Genomic DNA, 18192 nt, shown 5'->3' with positions numbered 1-18192 from the left:
GTTATTTTGATTTCAAGAATGTGTATTTTGAGTTTCAAAATAACGATATTGTTGTTGGTTGTTGAAATATAGACCATTGGGTCAATATTGGGAAATGGGGTAGAAAACCCTAATTGGTTGTATAAATTAATTGGTATGATTAATTTGAGAAAATGGTGGTTTTATGGAATTGAGTTGGAAATAATGAAATTGACTCATTATATGGTTCAATAGTGGAGTTAGATTTATTAATCGCTCACTTTTGAAAACATTGATATTTTATCTGTTGGAGCTTTTATTATCTGTTTAGAAATAATTGCTTGGGCTACCGGTGGAGGGTAGTTTTGATTGTTGTAGACAATGCATGATGATTAGGCAAACTAAAACTAATCAATTGGATATGTCATAGAGTATGACGGTTGATAGAATACATTAACGTTATGTATTGGTTAATTGTGTATATGACCTTTGTGTATATACGTTGTGTGTGTGGGAGGAGATAGGGGATGTACTCCACGGTTTAGGAGAAGATAGAGGATGAACCTCTAAACTGGATGTTGTTTGGGAGGAGATAGGGGATGGACTCCACTGATACAGCTCATATGCTTGTCAGATAATGTGTTGATATAACTCATATGCTTATCTTTGGAAGTGTTGATATAGCTCATATGCTTATCTTTGGAAGTGTTGATATAGCTATTATGCATATCTGTTGAAATGTGGATACATCTTGTGTGCTTATCTGTTGAGATGTTGATACAACTAGTACGTTTATCTATTGTAAAAATGGGAAAGGTTTAATATGAGTCACTGTCTCATATAAGTGGTTGGCCAGGCTCTGAGCCATTGATGTAAATTGTGAAATTGATAAGAAATGGAAATTGAAATGAAACATGAACATGGTGGTCATGAAAATGGAAATGGGTTATGAATTGGTTTATGGAAATTAAACATTTATCAATTGCTAATGTTTTAGTCATTGCTCATACTGTGTTTAGCATATCTCTACTGGGCGTTGGCTCACCCTTTATGGGACATTATTTTCAGGTACAGGTAGTATGCCACCTCCAAGGACATAGCTTGGATGATGATGAGAGTTGAAGACTCTTTTTTTTTTTTGTTTATTTTGTTTGTATTACATGTATATCAAGCCAAAGGCTATTTTGTATAGAGTTAGTACTCTTCTTTTGTGTAACCAGGTGTTGACTTGGAAAGCTGTAAGCCCTTAGGGTATTTGCTTTTGTTGTTAACATGTAATACAGTTGTAAGAATTACTCTGATGAATAGAAATGGTTGGTTTCTTTTATCTCAATGCATGTCTAAAGTAATGGGTTTTATGTATTATTTTGAGGGCGTTACAGGACTAACAGTTGTCTTCTTTTAATGCAGACTCGAACTTCCTCAAGTCACAGTACAGCTACCCCAACCTAGCTACACTTCGTGCCGCGCTGCGATATCCAAACCGAAGTTGGATCGAGCTACTAAATTTCCAGCCGACCTATCGATACAGTGGTAAGCGAAAGACCAAGGTAACTGATTTCTTGTTGGAGGCTTCGCCTGAACTGGACCCAACCTTGCCCCAAATCAGATTAATCCCTTTAACAACTGAACAAGAGATGGCCAAGAAGAGAGCCGTACGAGCCCTTCTGACTGAAACAAATCCGACCGAGGTACCGCCAGCTGGTCAAACTCAAGAAACCGTAGTAGCTCTGCCTTCTTAACAACCTTCATCATCTCGCCCAAAGAAGCATGCCCGGACTACCCAAACCGAGCAACGTCTTCTTAATGAAGATGAAACCGTGGTTCCTCAAACCACTGTGCCAAGCCCTCCACCGAGCCTACAACCGGAGCGCTCTGACCGAGCTACCTCCTCCAAGTGGGCTCCAAAAATCACCTTTCAGAACCGTGCTATCACGGATTCGGACTCAGTGGTCGCAGAAAAAGACCACCTGATGGCCTTCAACTTGGCTAAAGGTGTTTGTCTTCCAGCCGACATGAGGCACCGCGACCACCTAACCGAGCTGAAGGCCTTTCGCTCGTCCACCAAATCCATGGTGCTAGTAAGTTGCCCATTTACTTTATTTTTTCTAGAGAATTTTTTCGACTTTCAGCTCGGTTATATTGAAAAAGTGTCTTACCGACCTTTTGCAGGCCATACAAAAAAACCATATCGCTCACAAGCGAGTGTTAGAACTTAGGAAAACAACAAGGCAGGCCATGGCAGAAGTTGAAGCCAAAACGGCTGAGCTAAAAGCATCTCAACAGAATACGACCGAGCTAGAGGCCGAGGTCACCCGTCTGACCGGACTAGTTACCTCGGCTAACGCTGATAAACAAAGGTCCCTGACTGTAATGAAAGACAAATACTTGCGTGAGATGGCCAAGCTCGAAGAAAAAAAGAAAGCCGAAATAACGGAGCTTGAGAAGAAGCTAGAGGCTACAGAGAACCGAGGCTTTAAAGAGGGCGAAGCCCTATACATTAAGCAGTGTGAAGCTGCAAAAGATCTCTTCTTTAAATGCGGGTGGAGGGGTGCTGTGGTGCAGCTCGGTTATGGGCCTGAGACCGAGATCTTTAATCCTCCTCAATACTTTATACCAAGCTCACTGGCAGAGTATGCTGTTACCACTCAACAACAGTTTCTTGAAGATTCGGATGATGAAGAAGAAACTGTGGCCAATGATACCCTGGTCGTCAATGAGCCTGTCAATCAGTCAGCTCGGTTGGATCCAGTGGTGGAAGACCTGACTAATGAGCTGCCTACTGGAGCCGTGCTCCTAAATGAAACCGGGCTCCGCGTTGATCTTGATGCGGATCTAGATGATCTGTTTGCCTGACTTTGCATTTCTCTTCTTTTTGCTTGAAAAAAAGTTTGTAACCGGACTGAAGCCCTACCCTTTGTACTTACTTGGAATTTTTAATGAAGTCTGCGTTTTTGTTCCAACTCTTATTTCGGTTGATCTCTATGTTTGTACTTTACTTTCTAACTGATGTCTTGGAAGAGGTACAACATTCTCTTGCCGAGGTACTTTATCCAGGTCTTAATCATTGCCGCTATAAGTATTCCTGCCAACCACTCTTTGGCCGAGATACTTACCTCGGCTGAAGAGTACTAAAAGTTGGTTTAATCCCGCCAATCACTCTTTAGCCGATGTCCTTACTTCGGCTGAAGAGTATCAGGAGTTGGTTTCGTCCAGCCAGTCACTCTTTAGCCGATGTCCTTACTTCGGCTGAAGAGTATCAAGAGTTGGTTTAGTCCAGCCAACCACTCTTTAGCCGATATCCTTACTTTGGCGAAAGAGTACTAAGAGTTGGTTTAATCCAGCCAACCATTCTTTAGCCGATATCCTTACTTCGGCGAAAGAGTACTAAGAGTTGGTTTAGTCCAGCCAACCACTCTTTAGCCGATATCCTTATCTCGGCGAAAGAGTACTAAAAGTTGGTTTAATCCAGCCAACCACTCTTTAGCCGATATCCTTATATCGGCTGAAGAATACTAAGAGTTGCTTTAATCCAGCCAACCACTCTTTAGCCGATATCCTTACTTCGGCTAAAGAGTACTAAGAGTTGGTTTAATCCAGCCAACCACTCTGTAGCCGATATCCTTACTTCGGCTGAAGAGTACTAAGTATTGGTTTAATCCAGCCAACCACTCTTTAGCCGATATCCTTACTTCGGCTGAAGAGTACTAAGAGTTGGTTTAATCCAGCCAACCACTCTTTAGCCGATATCCTTACTTCGGCTAAAGAGTATTAAGAGTTGGTTTAATCCCGCCAACCTCTAGATTGGTTTTTCCAGCCAACCCAGAGTAAAGTGTTTGGTTATTCCGACCAAACGTCCTACAGCCTGGATCCTTATCCTGGGCTTAGGAGGGTGTTGGTTTTTCCAGCCAACCTTTAGATTGATTTTTCCAGCCAACCTAAAGTAAAGTGTTTGGTTATTCCGACCAAACGTCCTGCAGCCTGGATCCTTATCCTGGGCTTAGGAAGGGTGTTGGTTTTTCCAGCCAACCTTTAGATTGGTTTTTCCAGCCAACCTAAAGTAAAGTGTTTGGTTATTCCGACCAAACGTCCTATAGCTTGGATCCTTATCCTAGACTTAGGAGGGTGTTGGTTTTTCCAGCCAACTTCTAAGTTAGTTTTTCCGACCAACTATGCTTTCAATGCCCTTAGCCTACTAAAACAACTTTTACAGAATAAAAACACTGATGCTGAAAAGAAGACTACTTGTTTTATTGGGGAAAAGAAAAATTACAAGTATTTTAAAGTAAAGTTAAAAATAAAATAGTTTGAGATTGGCTGTGTTCCATGGTCTGGGAATTGCTTTGCTGTCTTCGTCTTTCAAGTGGTAAGCACCTTTTCTTGCTAATCCGACCACTTTGTAAGGTCATTCCCAATTAGGCCCTAATTTGCCATCTCCTGGGACCAAGGTGTTCCCCATTACTTTGCGCAGTACTCAATCTCCGATTTTGAATTGTCTTGGATGTACTGTCTTGTTGTATTTCCTAAATAACTCTTGTTGGTATGAGGCAATGTGAACCAGTGCTTTTTCTCTTCTTTCTTCGGCGAGGTCGAGCTCCAATGTTATGGCTTCTCCATTCAAGTCTGGATCAAAATTTTCGCTTCTAATTGTGGGGAGGCCAACTTCCAGTGGGATTACTATTTCCATGCCATAGGCTAAGGAGAATGATGTTTCTCCTGTTGATCGTCGAGGTGTGGTGCGATAAGCCCATAAAACATGAGGAAGTTCCTCAGCCCATTTGCCTTTTGCTCTTTCTAACCTTTTCTTCAGTCCATCCAAGATGGCCTTGTTTGATGCTTCCGCCTGGTCGTTGGCTTGGGGATATGCCGGTGTAGAATTATAGAACTCTATCTTGTATTCTTCACAAAAGCCTCTAAAGATTCTGCCATCAAACTGAGTGCCGTTGTCAGATATTAGGGCTTTAGGTATGCCGAATCGAGTAATGATATTCTTCCAGACGAACTTCTTCACATCTTTTTCCTTGATTGATGCAATGCTTCTGCTTCCACCCACTTTGTAAAGTAGTCTGTTGCTGCGAGAAAGAATTTCCTGTTTTCGGGTGCTGTTGGAAATGGTCCTACTATGTCCAAGCCCCATATTGCAAAGGGCCATAGGCTGGTCAATGGTAGGAGTTCTCTGGCCGGCTGATGTATTTGGTGTGCGAACTTCTGACATTTCTCGCACTTCTTCACATACTTCTCCGAGTCTGTCTGCATGTATGGCCACCAGTATCCTTGCGAAATGGCTCTGTAAGCTAACGATCTTCCTCCTTGGTAGCTTCCGCATACCCCTTCGTGTATCTCGAACAAGAATGCTTCAATTTTGCTGGGATGAACACACTTTAGATAAGGTCCTGAGAATGACTTTTGTACAATGTCATAGAAGGGGAGAGCCAAAATCGCTGCGACTTTGCTCTAATTTTGTTGGCTTCTTTCTTCTCTTCCGGCAATACGCCGTCTTTTAAGAATGCTATGATGGGATCCATCTATGAAGGGCCTAGTTCGGCGCAACATACATCTTCTGCTTCGGGGTCTTCAATGCTTGGTCTTGGTAAGTAGTCAATTAACAACGGATGAGGAATAGATGTATCTGCCATTGAAGCAAAGCCTGCTAGTTCGTCTGCTCTGCTGTTTTCCTCCCTGCCAATCTGTTCTATCCTAACTACTTCAAATTTCTTGATCTCTTTTTTGACTAAGTCTTAATACTTAGTCATCCTGTCATCCTTTGCCTCGTAGTCGCCTGAAATTTGGTTTACCACCAACTGTGAGTCGCTGTAAACCATTAGCTCGGTGGCCTTCATGTAGGATGCTAATTTGAGACCTGCCAAAAGCGTTTCATACTTCGCTTCGTTGTTTGATGTTGGGAATCTAAGGTTGACTACTTGCTCCACAACCAGGCTGTCTGGTGAGATGAGGACTATGCCAAGTCCTGTACCATGCCGGTTGGATGCTCCATCCACAAAGAGCTTCCACATCTCTCCGACGAACAATTTTCAGCAAGTGGAGGGATCAGATGATGCCGTGGGGTCAAGAATGTCGATGGTGTTTTCTTCAAGGTCCATACTTGCTGTCTGCCCCTCGCTATCTAATTGAACCAAGTCTTTATTTGTTGGTGAGACTTGGCTTGGTGTAGCATGGTTTGCTTCTATCTCGCTCTCTTTACTCTGGTCTGCCTTGGGGTCCGACTGAGTATCCTACACCAGGGGTTGTGCTATTCCGGCGTCAACTTCCATCCCTGGTTCGGTTGTGTCAGTCAGGTCGACTGGGCAGATATGATGACTTCCTGGGGCGAATTCTGCGACAAAGTCTGCCAAAGCTTAGGCCTTTATCGCGGTTATGGGTTGGAACTTGATGTCGAAATGTCCTAACTCTACTGCCCACTTCAAGATTCGCCCAAAAAAGTTTGCCCTCTCAAACAAAGCTTTTAATGGGAAAGCTGTGAGGACGACTATGGTGTGGGCGTAGAAGTAGTGCGACAACTTTCTTGAGGCCATCATTAAGGCCAAGGCCAGTTTTTCCAGTGGCAAGTACCTCGTTTCGGCCCCCAGCAATGTTTTGCTGACATAATAAATGGGCAGATGTTGGATTCCTTCTGCACGGACCAATACTGCGCTAATTGCGTGCCGAGAGACCGCCAGGTACAGGAAAAGTTATTCTCCAGGTATTGGGCTGACAAGCAGTGGTGGAGAAGACATGTATTCTTTTAAGTTTTCCAATGCGCGGTCGTATTCTTCGTCCCACTCGAACTTGGCTTTTAATGCTCGAAAAAATGATCGTAGTCTGTCTGACGACCGGCTAATGAATCGGTTGAGTGCAGCTGCCATGCCGGTGAGATACTGCACTTCCTTTACTAAGTTAGGCCTCTCCAGATCCTGAATAGCTTTGATCTGGGAGGGGTCTGCCTCTATGCCCCGGTTGGTCACCAAGAAGTCCAGGAATTTGCCAGATCCTACACTAAACGCGCACTTAGATGCATTAAGGCGCAACTTGTGCCTCTTCAGAATCTGGAACATCTCACCTAGGTCCCTTAGATGGTCGTTCTCATCTTTGCTCTTGACCACCATGTCGTCAATGTAAGCCTCCATTGTTCTGCCTAACAACGGCTCAAACATCTTGGTGATCATTCTCTGGAATGTTGCCCCTGCGTTCTTTAGGCCAAAGGGCATGACCTTGTAACAATACAGTCCTCTTGGAGTTGTAAAGGACGTGACCTCCTGGTCTGGTTTGTATATGGCGATCTGATGGTAGCCTCTGTATGCATCAAGAAAGCTAAGTCAGTTGTGCCCCGCCGTTAGGTCTACCAGTTGATTTATCCGCGGTAGGGGGAAGTTGTCCTTTGGGCATGTTTTGTTGACTATCTTATAGTCGACGCAGACCTACCATTTGCCATTCTTCTTTGGCACCACGACTGTGTTAGAAATCCATCTGGGGTAGTGCACCTCTCTGATAGCTCCTACCTCTAGCAGATTTCCCACTTCTTCCGCCACTATCTCGGCGTGGTGGAGTGCCGATCTGCAAGTGCGCTGAATGATTGGTCTGGCGGATGGATGAACATTGAGTTGGTGACAGATGAAGTTTAGATCAATGCCTGGCATGTCGTAGGGTGTCTAGGCGAACACTTCGATGTTAGAGGTCAAGAATTCCAAGACCTCTAATCTCTCAGTGCTGGACAACGACGAACCGAGCAAAAAGAACTTATCCGGGTTCTTTTCATCTATTCTTACTTCTACCAAGTCTTCCACCGCTTTTTGATTAGCTGCTTTGCCGACATCTGCGACCAGTTCATTACTCTCAGGTTCTTCTACCGAATGAACATATCCCTTGGCAGCGCGGCTGCCATCAACTGTGACAAAGCATTGCTTGGACATAATTTGGTCTCCAAAGACCTCTTCAATTACCCCGGCTTCGTTGGGGAACCGCATTACTTGATGGTAGGATGATGCTACTGATTTCATGGCATGGAGCCATGTTCTTCCCAAGATTATGTTGTAAGTGGAAGGGACCTTCAACACCCAAAATTCCACATGTTTTGTCACGCTTCTTGCCCTGACTGGCAGGATAATTTTGCCGACTGGCCATTCTAGTATTGAGTTGAATCCGATCAGGGGGGATACAGCTGGTGCCAGGTCTTTGTTCTCCAATTTCAGTTGTTTGAAGGTGTCGTAGTACATTATCTCACACGAGCTATCTTGGTCTAACAGAATTCGCTTGACATCGTAGTCCTTGACGCGGAGGGTGACGACCAGTGCATCGTTGTGGGGGCAATATATTCTTTCCAAGTCCTTGTCTGAAAAAGACATGACGTTTGTGGCCTCCTTTCTTCCTTTCTTGATTGTGGGTTGTGCACTTGGAACCTCCCTTAAGTGCTCAGCCTTTTTTATCATGCCCCTGAGCTCACATACGCGCTCAGGTTCGCATATCCCATGTATTACGTTTATCACGCCTTGAGGTGGGGCGTCGATTGACATTCTGTTCGGGTGGTTGTCATTTTCGGGGGTTGGCTGCGCCCCTCCTTCAATGTATTTGTCCAGGTGACTGGCCGCCACCAACTCCTCTAGATATTGTCTCAATGGTGTACAATTTTCAGTGCGGCGCCCCTTTTCTTTATGGAAGATGCACCGTGATCTTTCGTCGTAGTCCTTCTGAGCCTCTCCTAGCTTGGCAGGCCATCTAACGAAAGGTTCATCGCGTATCTCGCTTAGAATCCGGTAGATTGTCTTTTTGAATACCGTAGTAATGGCAGTGCGGACTCTTAACCATCTTTTATCCTGGTCTTCTCCGTTGTCCCGCCTGCTTCGTCTGTTTTTGTTCGGATATTCTACCGCGTTGACCTTTGCCGCGGTCTTTTTATCTGGTATTGCCGTCGTGCTAGACTTTGCTTTAGCACGGGCGCCATTTTCTTCAATCCGAATGTGTTGGTGCACTCTCTCCATCAAGGCCTCCATTGTGAGAGGCGATGCCATAGTGATTGAGTCCCTTAGTCTGTTCCCGATTGGAAGGCCTCTTTTGTACTGTGCGATGGCGAGATTGGTGGGGCAGTCCCCAATCTGGTTGAAGGTCTCCCAATAGCGGCTGTTGTAGGATTTTAATGACTCATTTTTTGTGTTTTTTTTTTAATATTATTTTTAGTAAATATTTTGACAATTTTCAGTAAAAATTTGTACTTTTTTAGACGCATCTTACTTAGGGTATTTAAAAAGAAAAATATTTGTAAAAAAATTTAATAAATACAAAAGAATACTAAAAATGTACTGAATTATCATTTTTTTTTGGTATTTTATTTAGTGATTTTTTTAAAGATTCTTTTCACAAATATTATACGTTTTAAATATATTCATGTTAGGTGTATCTAAAAAAATTTTTAAAAAAAATTGCTTAGAATATTAAAAAAATTCAGTGAAAATAAAAAAAATACAGAAATCGAAATTTTTTCATTTTCTAAAAAGTGAATCCCAAAAATCCAAACCAAACAAGTTAAATATTTTCTTATTTTATAAGGCTCTTGCTAATGACAACTCAAAGTATTGTCAATAAAAACTACAGAACTGCTAAAATAGTTATAATGTCATTACATATTTTATATATTTTTATATATTTTTTAATACTAACAGTAGTAATACTTTGGACTGACAATTAAAAAGAAAAATACAAGTTGGCAATGGTGTTTGATTATTAAGTATATATTTTGTCAAGTCTAATAGCCGTAACCAAATGAAATTATTAATTAGTCAATTTTAATAACTCGAAGAGAAAAAGTAAATAATATTATACCTAACAAGTTAGAAAAATCAGATATTAAACTGAATGGTTAACGGTGACAGCCTTAGGAATTTTGTTCAATGGGTTATTAATTTTTTTTTTTTTTTTTTGGTTCAAAAGCTATATCAAATCAATCTTTACTAAATAAAATTATTCATTAAAAAAAAAAATTTGTTGAACTCCATAGAATCATCAAAATATTTTAGTTTTTTTTTTTTTTTTTTTTTTTTTTAAATTTGATTGGGTTAGTCGATAAGTAAAATATTTTATTAGAGATGATCAAATACGTTATGATGAGTATTATTCATCCCGATACTCAACACTTAGAAAAATAAATAAATAAATAAATAAATAAATAAAAATTAGTGGCCTTAGCCAGAATGCTTGCAACTTGAAGCGAAATGATGTGTAGAACTTGAGTAAAATAAATTTAAATGGCAACTCGAAGCGAAATGATGTGTCGAACTTGGGTTAAATAAATTTAAACAATTGGGTTGCAATGATACTTTTAAAGAGATAAATAAATTTAAACAGTTGATAAATTACATTAATCACGTTCGAAGGAATACTGGTCCGGACACTCGGTTATCAAAACAAAAAATGAGCATGTATAACATTGTTATAAATTATGAGAAGCTCTACTCACAGAGAAGAGGAATACAGATCTATTCACAAAAATTGATGTGACTTCTTTCAACAGGTATGTACGGGCACGAAATATTCTTCCCGTATAATCCTGTTGATCAAGTCTACGCTCCTCCATTCGTCGTCGCTTTAATCCCTGAAAACACAAACGTGAGCTAGCCGGCGGGTGTGTGCCGGATACCTCTCCGATGCCTGAGTCAGCAAAATAGACAAATAGACAAAAAGCTCTGCGTGTTTGGGAATCAAAGTTGTGTTACCTCTCCATAGGTGATGCTGTGAGTTTTTATAGGTTTCACGTGGCATAATCCTAGTAGGACTCTTACTCCTCCTTATAGAGTCATCCTAGGAGTCATACTCCTGAAAGATAATGCTTATCCTTCAACACCCTCCTCACTGCTTAAACCAAGTGAGATGGTTTTACCATGGTCGGACTCCAATATGATCGAGGTAAGCATGGCTATGCTAAGCTGCAGACTAGACGAGCTAACTTTAGTTCGGCTCTTCCATTCATTGCTCTTATCCCGGTTTCTCCCAGTGTTAACCATGGTGTGATCAGACCGAGCTAACAAACAGCAAGGCTCTGGCCGAGATAACCACGATAAGCCATGACCGGGCTAACTTTAAGTACGGCAACCGAGCTATATTCAAAGCTTCTCTTAGACCGGACTAACTTCAAGATTCTTTCGGACCGGGATAACAATAAGGCTTACTAGGACTGAGCTAACTATAAGCCCTCTTTCATCCAGCCCTTCTTACTGTGGCCCAAAGAACAGCCCATTTACCCAGCTCGGCCCATTTAAGTATAAATTACCCTCTCAAGGTATATAAAAAATAATAATAAATTCAAATATAAAAAACATAGTAGTATCCTTTCTGTGAACAATTATGTATTTTATATTCTTTGTTAATAGAATTATTGAAAAATTATTTTTAAAAAAATATCCATCACTAAGCTCAAAATTTTACAAAACATATCACTCACATAATTTTAGATAAAATTCATTATTTTTTAAAAATAATAATCACTAGCATCAGTCCGACCCGATTCATATTGAATGGACCTTTTTCTTTTTCTTTTTCTTTTTTTGGGTGTGCATTGATTGAATGAATGAAGCAATAAACATGTCTTGAGACTTTCAACCCAAGACCCAAGGCCATCACTAATGGGAGTGCATTTGGGTTTGTTTTATGCTGAAAGAAATGGGCCTCGGATTGGGTTTTGGTTGTGCTTTAATTGATTCATTTGGTCTAGCCCATTATAGGGTAACAGTCCATACATAATTCAAAACCATGGGCTAATACCACAATTCATCCCAATCTCCCTTAGTCCAATTTCCCCAAACAAACACAACTTTCGAGTCCACATTGAGGTTCACGCATACCTTCACAACTAGTAGTAGAGTTGGTTGTCCAATACATTGAAAACAAGTCTAATTTAAAAAAGAGTAATGTTAATATTAAAAATAGGGAATGACTTCTGTCCAGTCCTTCATGGAGGCCTACCACGGGTCTCGTTTTGATAATCTGAACCGTCAATGTGTAGAACTCGTCGGGTACTATATGCCTGTTAAAAATCACGTTGATCGGATATCGATAGCTATGTGATCAAAACATATTTTTGTTAATCGTTAATTTATGCACTGTTCATTTTTTTTTATACAAAACTGATTTGATCACATAGCTATCGATATTCAATTAACGTGATTTTTTGTAACTATATAGTACTCGACGAGTTTTACACATTCAACGGTTCAGATTATCAAAACGGGACCTGTGGTGGGCCTCCACGGACCTAACAACATGATCCAGTCCGATTAAGAACTGGACAGAAGCCATGCCCTTAAAAATATTATTAAAATTTTGACACAACATTCACGATATATGTGAGGAGCAAGGATCCTCTAGAGTTTTTTTTTTCCTAAAGTTTCCTAGAGTGGTGTGTTGTATGGTTGAGATTTAATGACAAGTCACATCAATTTTTTAGTATTAAATCTCACCCATACAACACACCACTTTAGGAAACTTTAGGAAAAAAAAACTCTAGAGGATCCTTGGTGATATGTGAGACTTATAATATATTATTAAAATTTTGACACAACATTCACGATATATGTGAGACTTATAATCATGTCTGATAAAATATTTAAGATTTTTAATAGTATTTTTTTTTATTTAAAAATAAGGCTACATAAAGTATTCATCATAGTGTATTAATATATATAGTTATGGTAGTGTTGGTTTAAAAAACCAGTAATTGTTTCTTAGTGAAACAGTCTAGAAAAGAATGTACTACATCTAAGAATTTTTTTAGTGCAAGCATGATGTTATGGAAAGAGTTGCACCAAATAAATTGTTTTAAAAAACAATGACTAGCACCAAATACAAGATAAACTTGTACCCTACGGAAATGGACACAAAAAATAAAAAATAATTTGAGATTTTCTCTAAACATAGGAGTCACCCTGTCTCATTAATTACTATGCATTAGATGAAATCGGGTCTTCATAAATTATTTATTTATTTTGTACTAAAATAAACATCATATGGTGTGGGCGGGGTTATTATTCAGTTATTTTGAAGTATAGATACGTTATATGATATAATATTATGATTGGTGGAGAAAGTATGTGAGGTATTGTGTTGGATGGTATAATAAATTATAATTGGTTATGAATACAAACACATAATATTCCAAAAATAATACTTTTAAAAAAAATTATTATAACTTCATGATAAAAGTTATGATTTTAATAATTAATATTTATAAAATTTACTATTTATCTGTAATTGTTTTTTAAAAGGAGTGCACACAATAAGATTTTCTTACCGTTAGTGTCATGAAAAAATTTTGAGAAAATTTCAATTAAGTTGAAATGCCTTATTTATTAAAAAAAATTGTAACATTAAGTACAAAATATATAATCTCATTATAAATTGATGTATCAATATATCTAAAATTTTATGGTTAATATTGCAAAAATTTATGATTTAGTTAAAAAAAATATTTATTACATTAATTTGTGACGAGACAATACATTTTATATTAAAAAAATATATAATTTTATGATAAGATAAGTATGCAATCCTAAAAAGTGTACTCTAGCATTTTTTCTCATTGTAATATCATAAAGAGTTATGTTAAAAATTTTAAATAAATTATCAAATTTTTTATATGAATGTAAAATCTATGCATATGATTGTCACATGTGTGAATCCTAAACCTATATAAAAGATTTGATAAAAAAATTAATTTATTTAGGATATATAATATTGCAAAATGCTTCAAACCCCCATTAGGGGTCGACTCCCAGTCAGATGTAGCTCCATGATTGACTAAAAAAAATTATTTTTTATTTTATTTTATTTTATTTTCAGCTAATGAAAACGTAGCACGTCACTGGAGACGCGATCCCACTGGGTCTGCAGCACTTCTCTATAATATTTTCCTCTCATAAAATCAACTCAACCATTAATATACGAATACAAATCAGGGGCAAAAATGGATTTATGATATGACGACGTCGGTACCATTGATGTGAATAATTGGCTGTGAGTATGAGTTCTAATTATTCGAATAAAAAAAAAGTGGACATTTATGTGGTTACCGACAAGCGCGAATAATGACACGAATGCCTACTAATTTATTCCAATCCAAAATCCAATCTCAATCCACAAAACACCCTCCACGTGGTCATACATGACAACCTGTTCTTAGATTCCTCCGGGATCTTTTGAGATAATTGTTAAAAATTAATTTTTTTTAATTTTATACTTTTGAAGGAAGAAGTGGGTTAAAAATTAAGAAGTGGTTTTTAATTCACTTATCAAAATAGGCTTCCATCTCATTTTCAATTACTTACTTAGTGCTAATTTGGGAATTGGCTAAAAAAACAAGCTTTTTGGTTTTTTAACTTTTTTACAAAAAATCACAAAAATAAAAAAAATAATTTTTTACCAATTTCTCAAGACACCACAACAGGCTTTTTTTGTGTAAAAACACTAAAATGCCAAAAAGATAACTTTTTTAACAAGTTCCCAATTTGCCCCTTATTAACAAATGGAAATTGAAAGACATATACAATTATTACATATTTGCCATCATACAAGAAGGTTCAAATAAATGTCTGAGTGTCCAAACCCTAATGTATGTGAGACGAGTAGATGCGAACATGAGAAATACTAAGTAAATAAGACGTTCTATACTACTATTATAAGCGGGTAAATAAAAAGGAGAATGAAATAGAGATTGGAAGATATATACCATTATTACATATTTGCCCTCACGCAAGAGGGTCCGAATAAGTATTCAAGTGTCCGAATCCTAAGAAATGTTAAGTAAACACGGTGTTCTGTACTGTGCTGTTTTGGGAACTCTCATAAAACATTGCGTTTTCAGCCTAGGCAAAAAATGCTGGAGTGTCAAAAAACGCTGAAGACACCATTTGGGAAGATCTAAAAACGCAACTCGGCCATTTACCAAACTACCCTCATCTTATGTAAATTTCTTCAATTGCCTAAGGATATTTTGGTCATTTTATAGTGATGCGACACTTTAAAAAAATATTAAATCAAAAAGCAAAAAAGTCAATTTTTTACTAATTTTTCAAATCATCTCCAAAAAAAGTCAAAAAACTTGGTAAAAAATCAAAAATTAACTTTTTACCAACTTTCCAAAACACCCACTACCAATATAAGTGGATAAAACAAACAAACAAACAAACAAACCAAAAAAAAAAAACTCACCCTCTTCTTTTAATAATGTTTTTTTAATTTTATTATTATTATTTTTTTATAATTAAGTATCTGAATAGATCAGTTTGAGTACAACTCAATTAATTACATAATTCTGAACTTAACAACAAGATTGAACTTAGGTTTATTCTGACAAGTTACATAAAAATTAATTTTTAACTTTTTTTAATCATATTAATTTTTTATTTTTTTATTTTTACGTATGCTAACTCGAATAATATTTTAGATCTTATCATTAAATCTTTATAAATGTTTATTTACGAAGCTGTCTGACTTGTTTTGTGCTACCATACAGCTGTCTAGAAGAAGCTTCTCTCTCTATAGATAAAGGGTTGTTTCTTCTTTGAGATTTTTTATATAGAGAGAGCAGTGTGATTCATAAAGATGGTGAAGAACAATTATTTGGCTATGAAGACTGGTGCTTCTTCAACATCCTCATCTGTAGAGTTCATCAATTCTGATCTTCAAGATCTTGGTCATGCTGCTAAAAACCTTGCAAGTCATGCCCTCAAGATCTCTCTAGGCCTCAGTCTTGGCTCTGCTCTCTTTCAATGGATCGCTTCCATTACTGCAATGTAAATTCTCTCTCTCTCTCTCTCTCTCTCTCTTTTGATTTGATCAAATCGATGTAAAATTTTTCAACAAAGTGATCTAAATTTATATAGAATTTTGCCTCCGTTTGGCAAGTTGGTTTTGAGGGGTTTTTTTGGGTTAAAATAGTCACCAAAAAATAAATAAATAAATCAATAACTTGGGTTCCGAATATTTTTTTTTTTATTTTTTCACTAAAAGATAAATTTTTTACAAAGTCAAAAAAAATACATTCAAACAAAATATCACATCTAACTCCATAATTATTTCACTTTTTCTCTTACAAATATCACATCCAATCACATAAAAACTTAAGTATTTTTCCAAACACCAAAATTTTTTTATCCAATAATATCTTACAACTAAAAAAATTTACATAAAAACTCACTTCTCAAACATTCACAAAATAAAATAAGTTTTTTAATTTAATTGGACAAACATCACATTTAACCCGTAATCATTAAATTTTTTCTCTAAAAAAAAGTCAAGAAAATAAAAAAAAAATTAAAAATTCTTTTCAAATTAAGTTTTTTAATCCCAAATTAAAATAAACAAAAAATTCAAGCTAAAAAGCGAACCCACCTCCGAAACGGAGGCGTTATATCAGAATGATGCGATAATTAGAAAGTCTAAGGGTTCAAAAAAAGGGTTTACACATGAATTTAGATTAAAATTCTTTTAAATTTTTTTTTTTTTTTATTGTACAACACTAATCAATTTTCAAGCTAGTCGTTGTAGAATTAATTTGTGAATGGGTAATTTAACATCAAAAAATATTTTGAAATTTTTAAAAATTATTTATACCCTCTAAAAATATAAAATTGATAAGTATTTTTATTTTTTTTTCCCATCAAATTAATATTTAGTTTTTTAAGAAAAAAAACAGATTCTGAAACCAAACTCTAAATAGAGATAATTTCCCACTCTAAAACTTGATATATATATATATATATATATATTTTATGTAATAATTTTGACATTCATAATATACCATAAATTGGGAGAACAAATGACTTATGTAAGGCATTCGGGGTTCTATCTCAATGCATTACATATAGATGAACAATAGCCTAAAGTTTGGGCTTAATAAGTTTTGGAGACTATTTCCTCATAATTTTCTTCATTCTAGTTCTACTACTAGTAATTGTAGATAAAGAAACAAAACTTTTTTTGCGAATTGTATTTAGTGTGTTTGGTTTCAATTTTCTGAAAACCAAAATCGAACAAGCTGATTATACCTCATGCTATATTTTTTAGATTATTAATAGTCTCAAAAACTTAAGCTGTGATTACTCATACAAATTTCTTGTGACTATTGTAGTTGTTTGTTGGTCTTGGATCGGACAAATTGGAAGACCAACATTCTCACAACGCTTTTAGTTCCTTACATTTTCATGAGTCTACCTTCATTGCTGTTTGGCTTGCTCAGGTAACTGACTATAAACAGTTCTGTTTCGTGCGCTCATTTTCTCTGACTTCATGCTTCTTCTTTTTTTTCTTTCTAATTTTAGCGTCCGATAATGCAGGGGAGATATTGGAAAATGGGTCGCGTTCATTACTGTCATATTGCGCCTCTTCTTCCCTAAACAATTTCCAGGTGACTGTCACTATTAAATTTCACTATGAGAAGAAGCAATTGAAAGATATATAGTGAAATTTCTCAGTAAAACATTTTAGAAAATGGAAGTCATGGCATTTGATGGATTGTATATGTTTTTATGCTATCGAAGAAAATTGAGTGATATATATGTGATCTTGTGGTTATGATGATGCAGATTGGCTAGAAATGCCGGGGGCATTGATTCTTCTTGTTGTGGTTGCTCCCGGGTTGATTGCTGATACGATAAGGAACAACTGGATTGGCATTGCAATATGCCTTGCCATCGCGTGTTACTTGCTTCAAGAACACGTCCGAGCATCTGGTGGGTTCAGAGACTCCTTCACCAAGGGCCACGGCCTTTCCAACTCTGTCTGCATAATCATCCTGTTGGTGTTTCCTATCTGGGCTCTGTTTGACGACTTGCTATAGTCACTACTCTCTCTCTCTCTCTCTCTCTCTCTCTCTCTCTGTGTAGGGCTTGTGCCTGTTTTTCTGGTTTGCATTTCTGAACAAAAATATATTGGTGTGATTTACTTTTGAAAGTACCCAATTTGTTGCCAATGCTTGCACATTCTATTTGTGGACAAAAGCACTGTCTATGGACCTAAATGTTTATTGTAATAATGTATTCTATTTGTTGACCTCATGTTTACTTCAGGTTGAGGCCCTAACTTGGTTCTTGTTTTGTTTCTTGATTTTGTGCTTTTTGCTTTCAAAAATTTTGAAGAAAAAAAAATGTTTGGTGGCAAACAGATGAACTGTTAATGGAGCTCATTTCCACAGCAAAACTATCTTCCGGAAAAACAAAAACAAAAACAAAAACAGTTTCTTGTTTTCTTAAAATGAAA

General features: G+C 37.3%; 1 protein-coding gene across 1 annotated transcript; it reads left to right on the top strand.

Moving 5' to 3' along the window:
* The first annotated feature begins 15118 nt into the window (after positions 1-15118).
* On the top strand, positions 15119-18015 carry LOC114324099 (cold-regulated 413 plasma membrane protein 1). The gene is made up of 4 exons (XM_028271825.2): positions 15119-15728; positions 17066-17173; positions 17271-17341; positions 17520-18015. Exons 1-4 carry the CDS (start codon positions 15538-15540, stop codon positions 17771-17773), a joined length of 624 nt encoding a protein of 207 aa, XP_028127626.1. The 5' UTR covers positions 15119-15537; the 3' UTR covers positions 17774-18015.
* The last annotated feature ends 177 nt before the right edge of the window (positions 18016-18192 follow it).

Source organism: Camellia sinensis, chromosome 2 (assembly GCF_055761805.1).
Source record: "Camellia sinensis isolate YWXY chromosome 2, ASM5576180v1, whole genome shotgun sequence".
In the NCBI taxonomy this organism is placed as follows: Eukaryota; Viridiplantae; Streptophyta; class Magnoliopsida; order Ericales; family Theaceae; genus Camellia; species Camellia sinensis.
The sequence above is the reverse complement of the archived record's forward strand: the minus strand, read 5'-3'. Positions and strand labels throughout refer to the sequence as shown.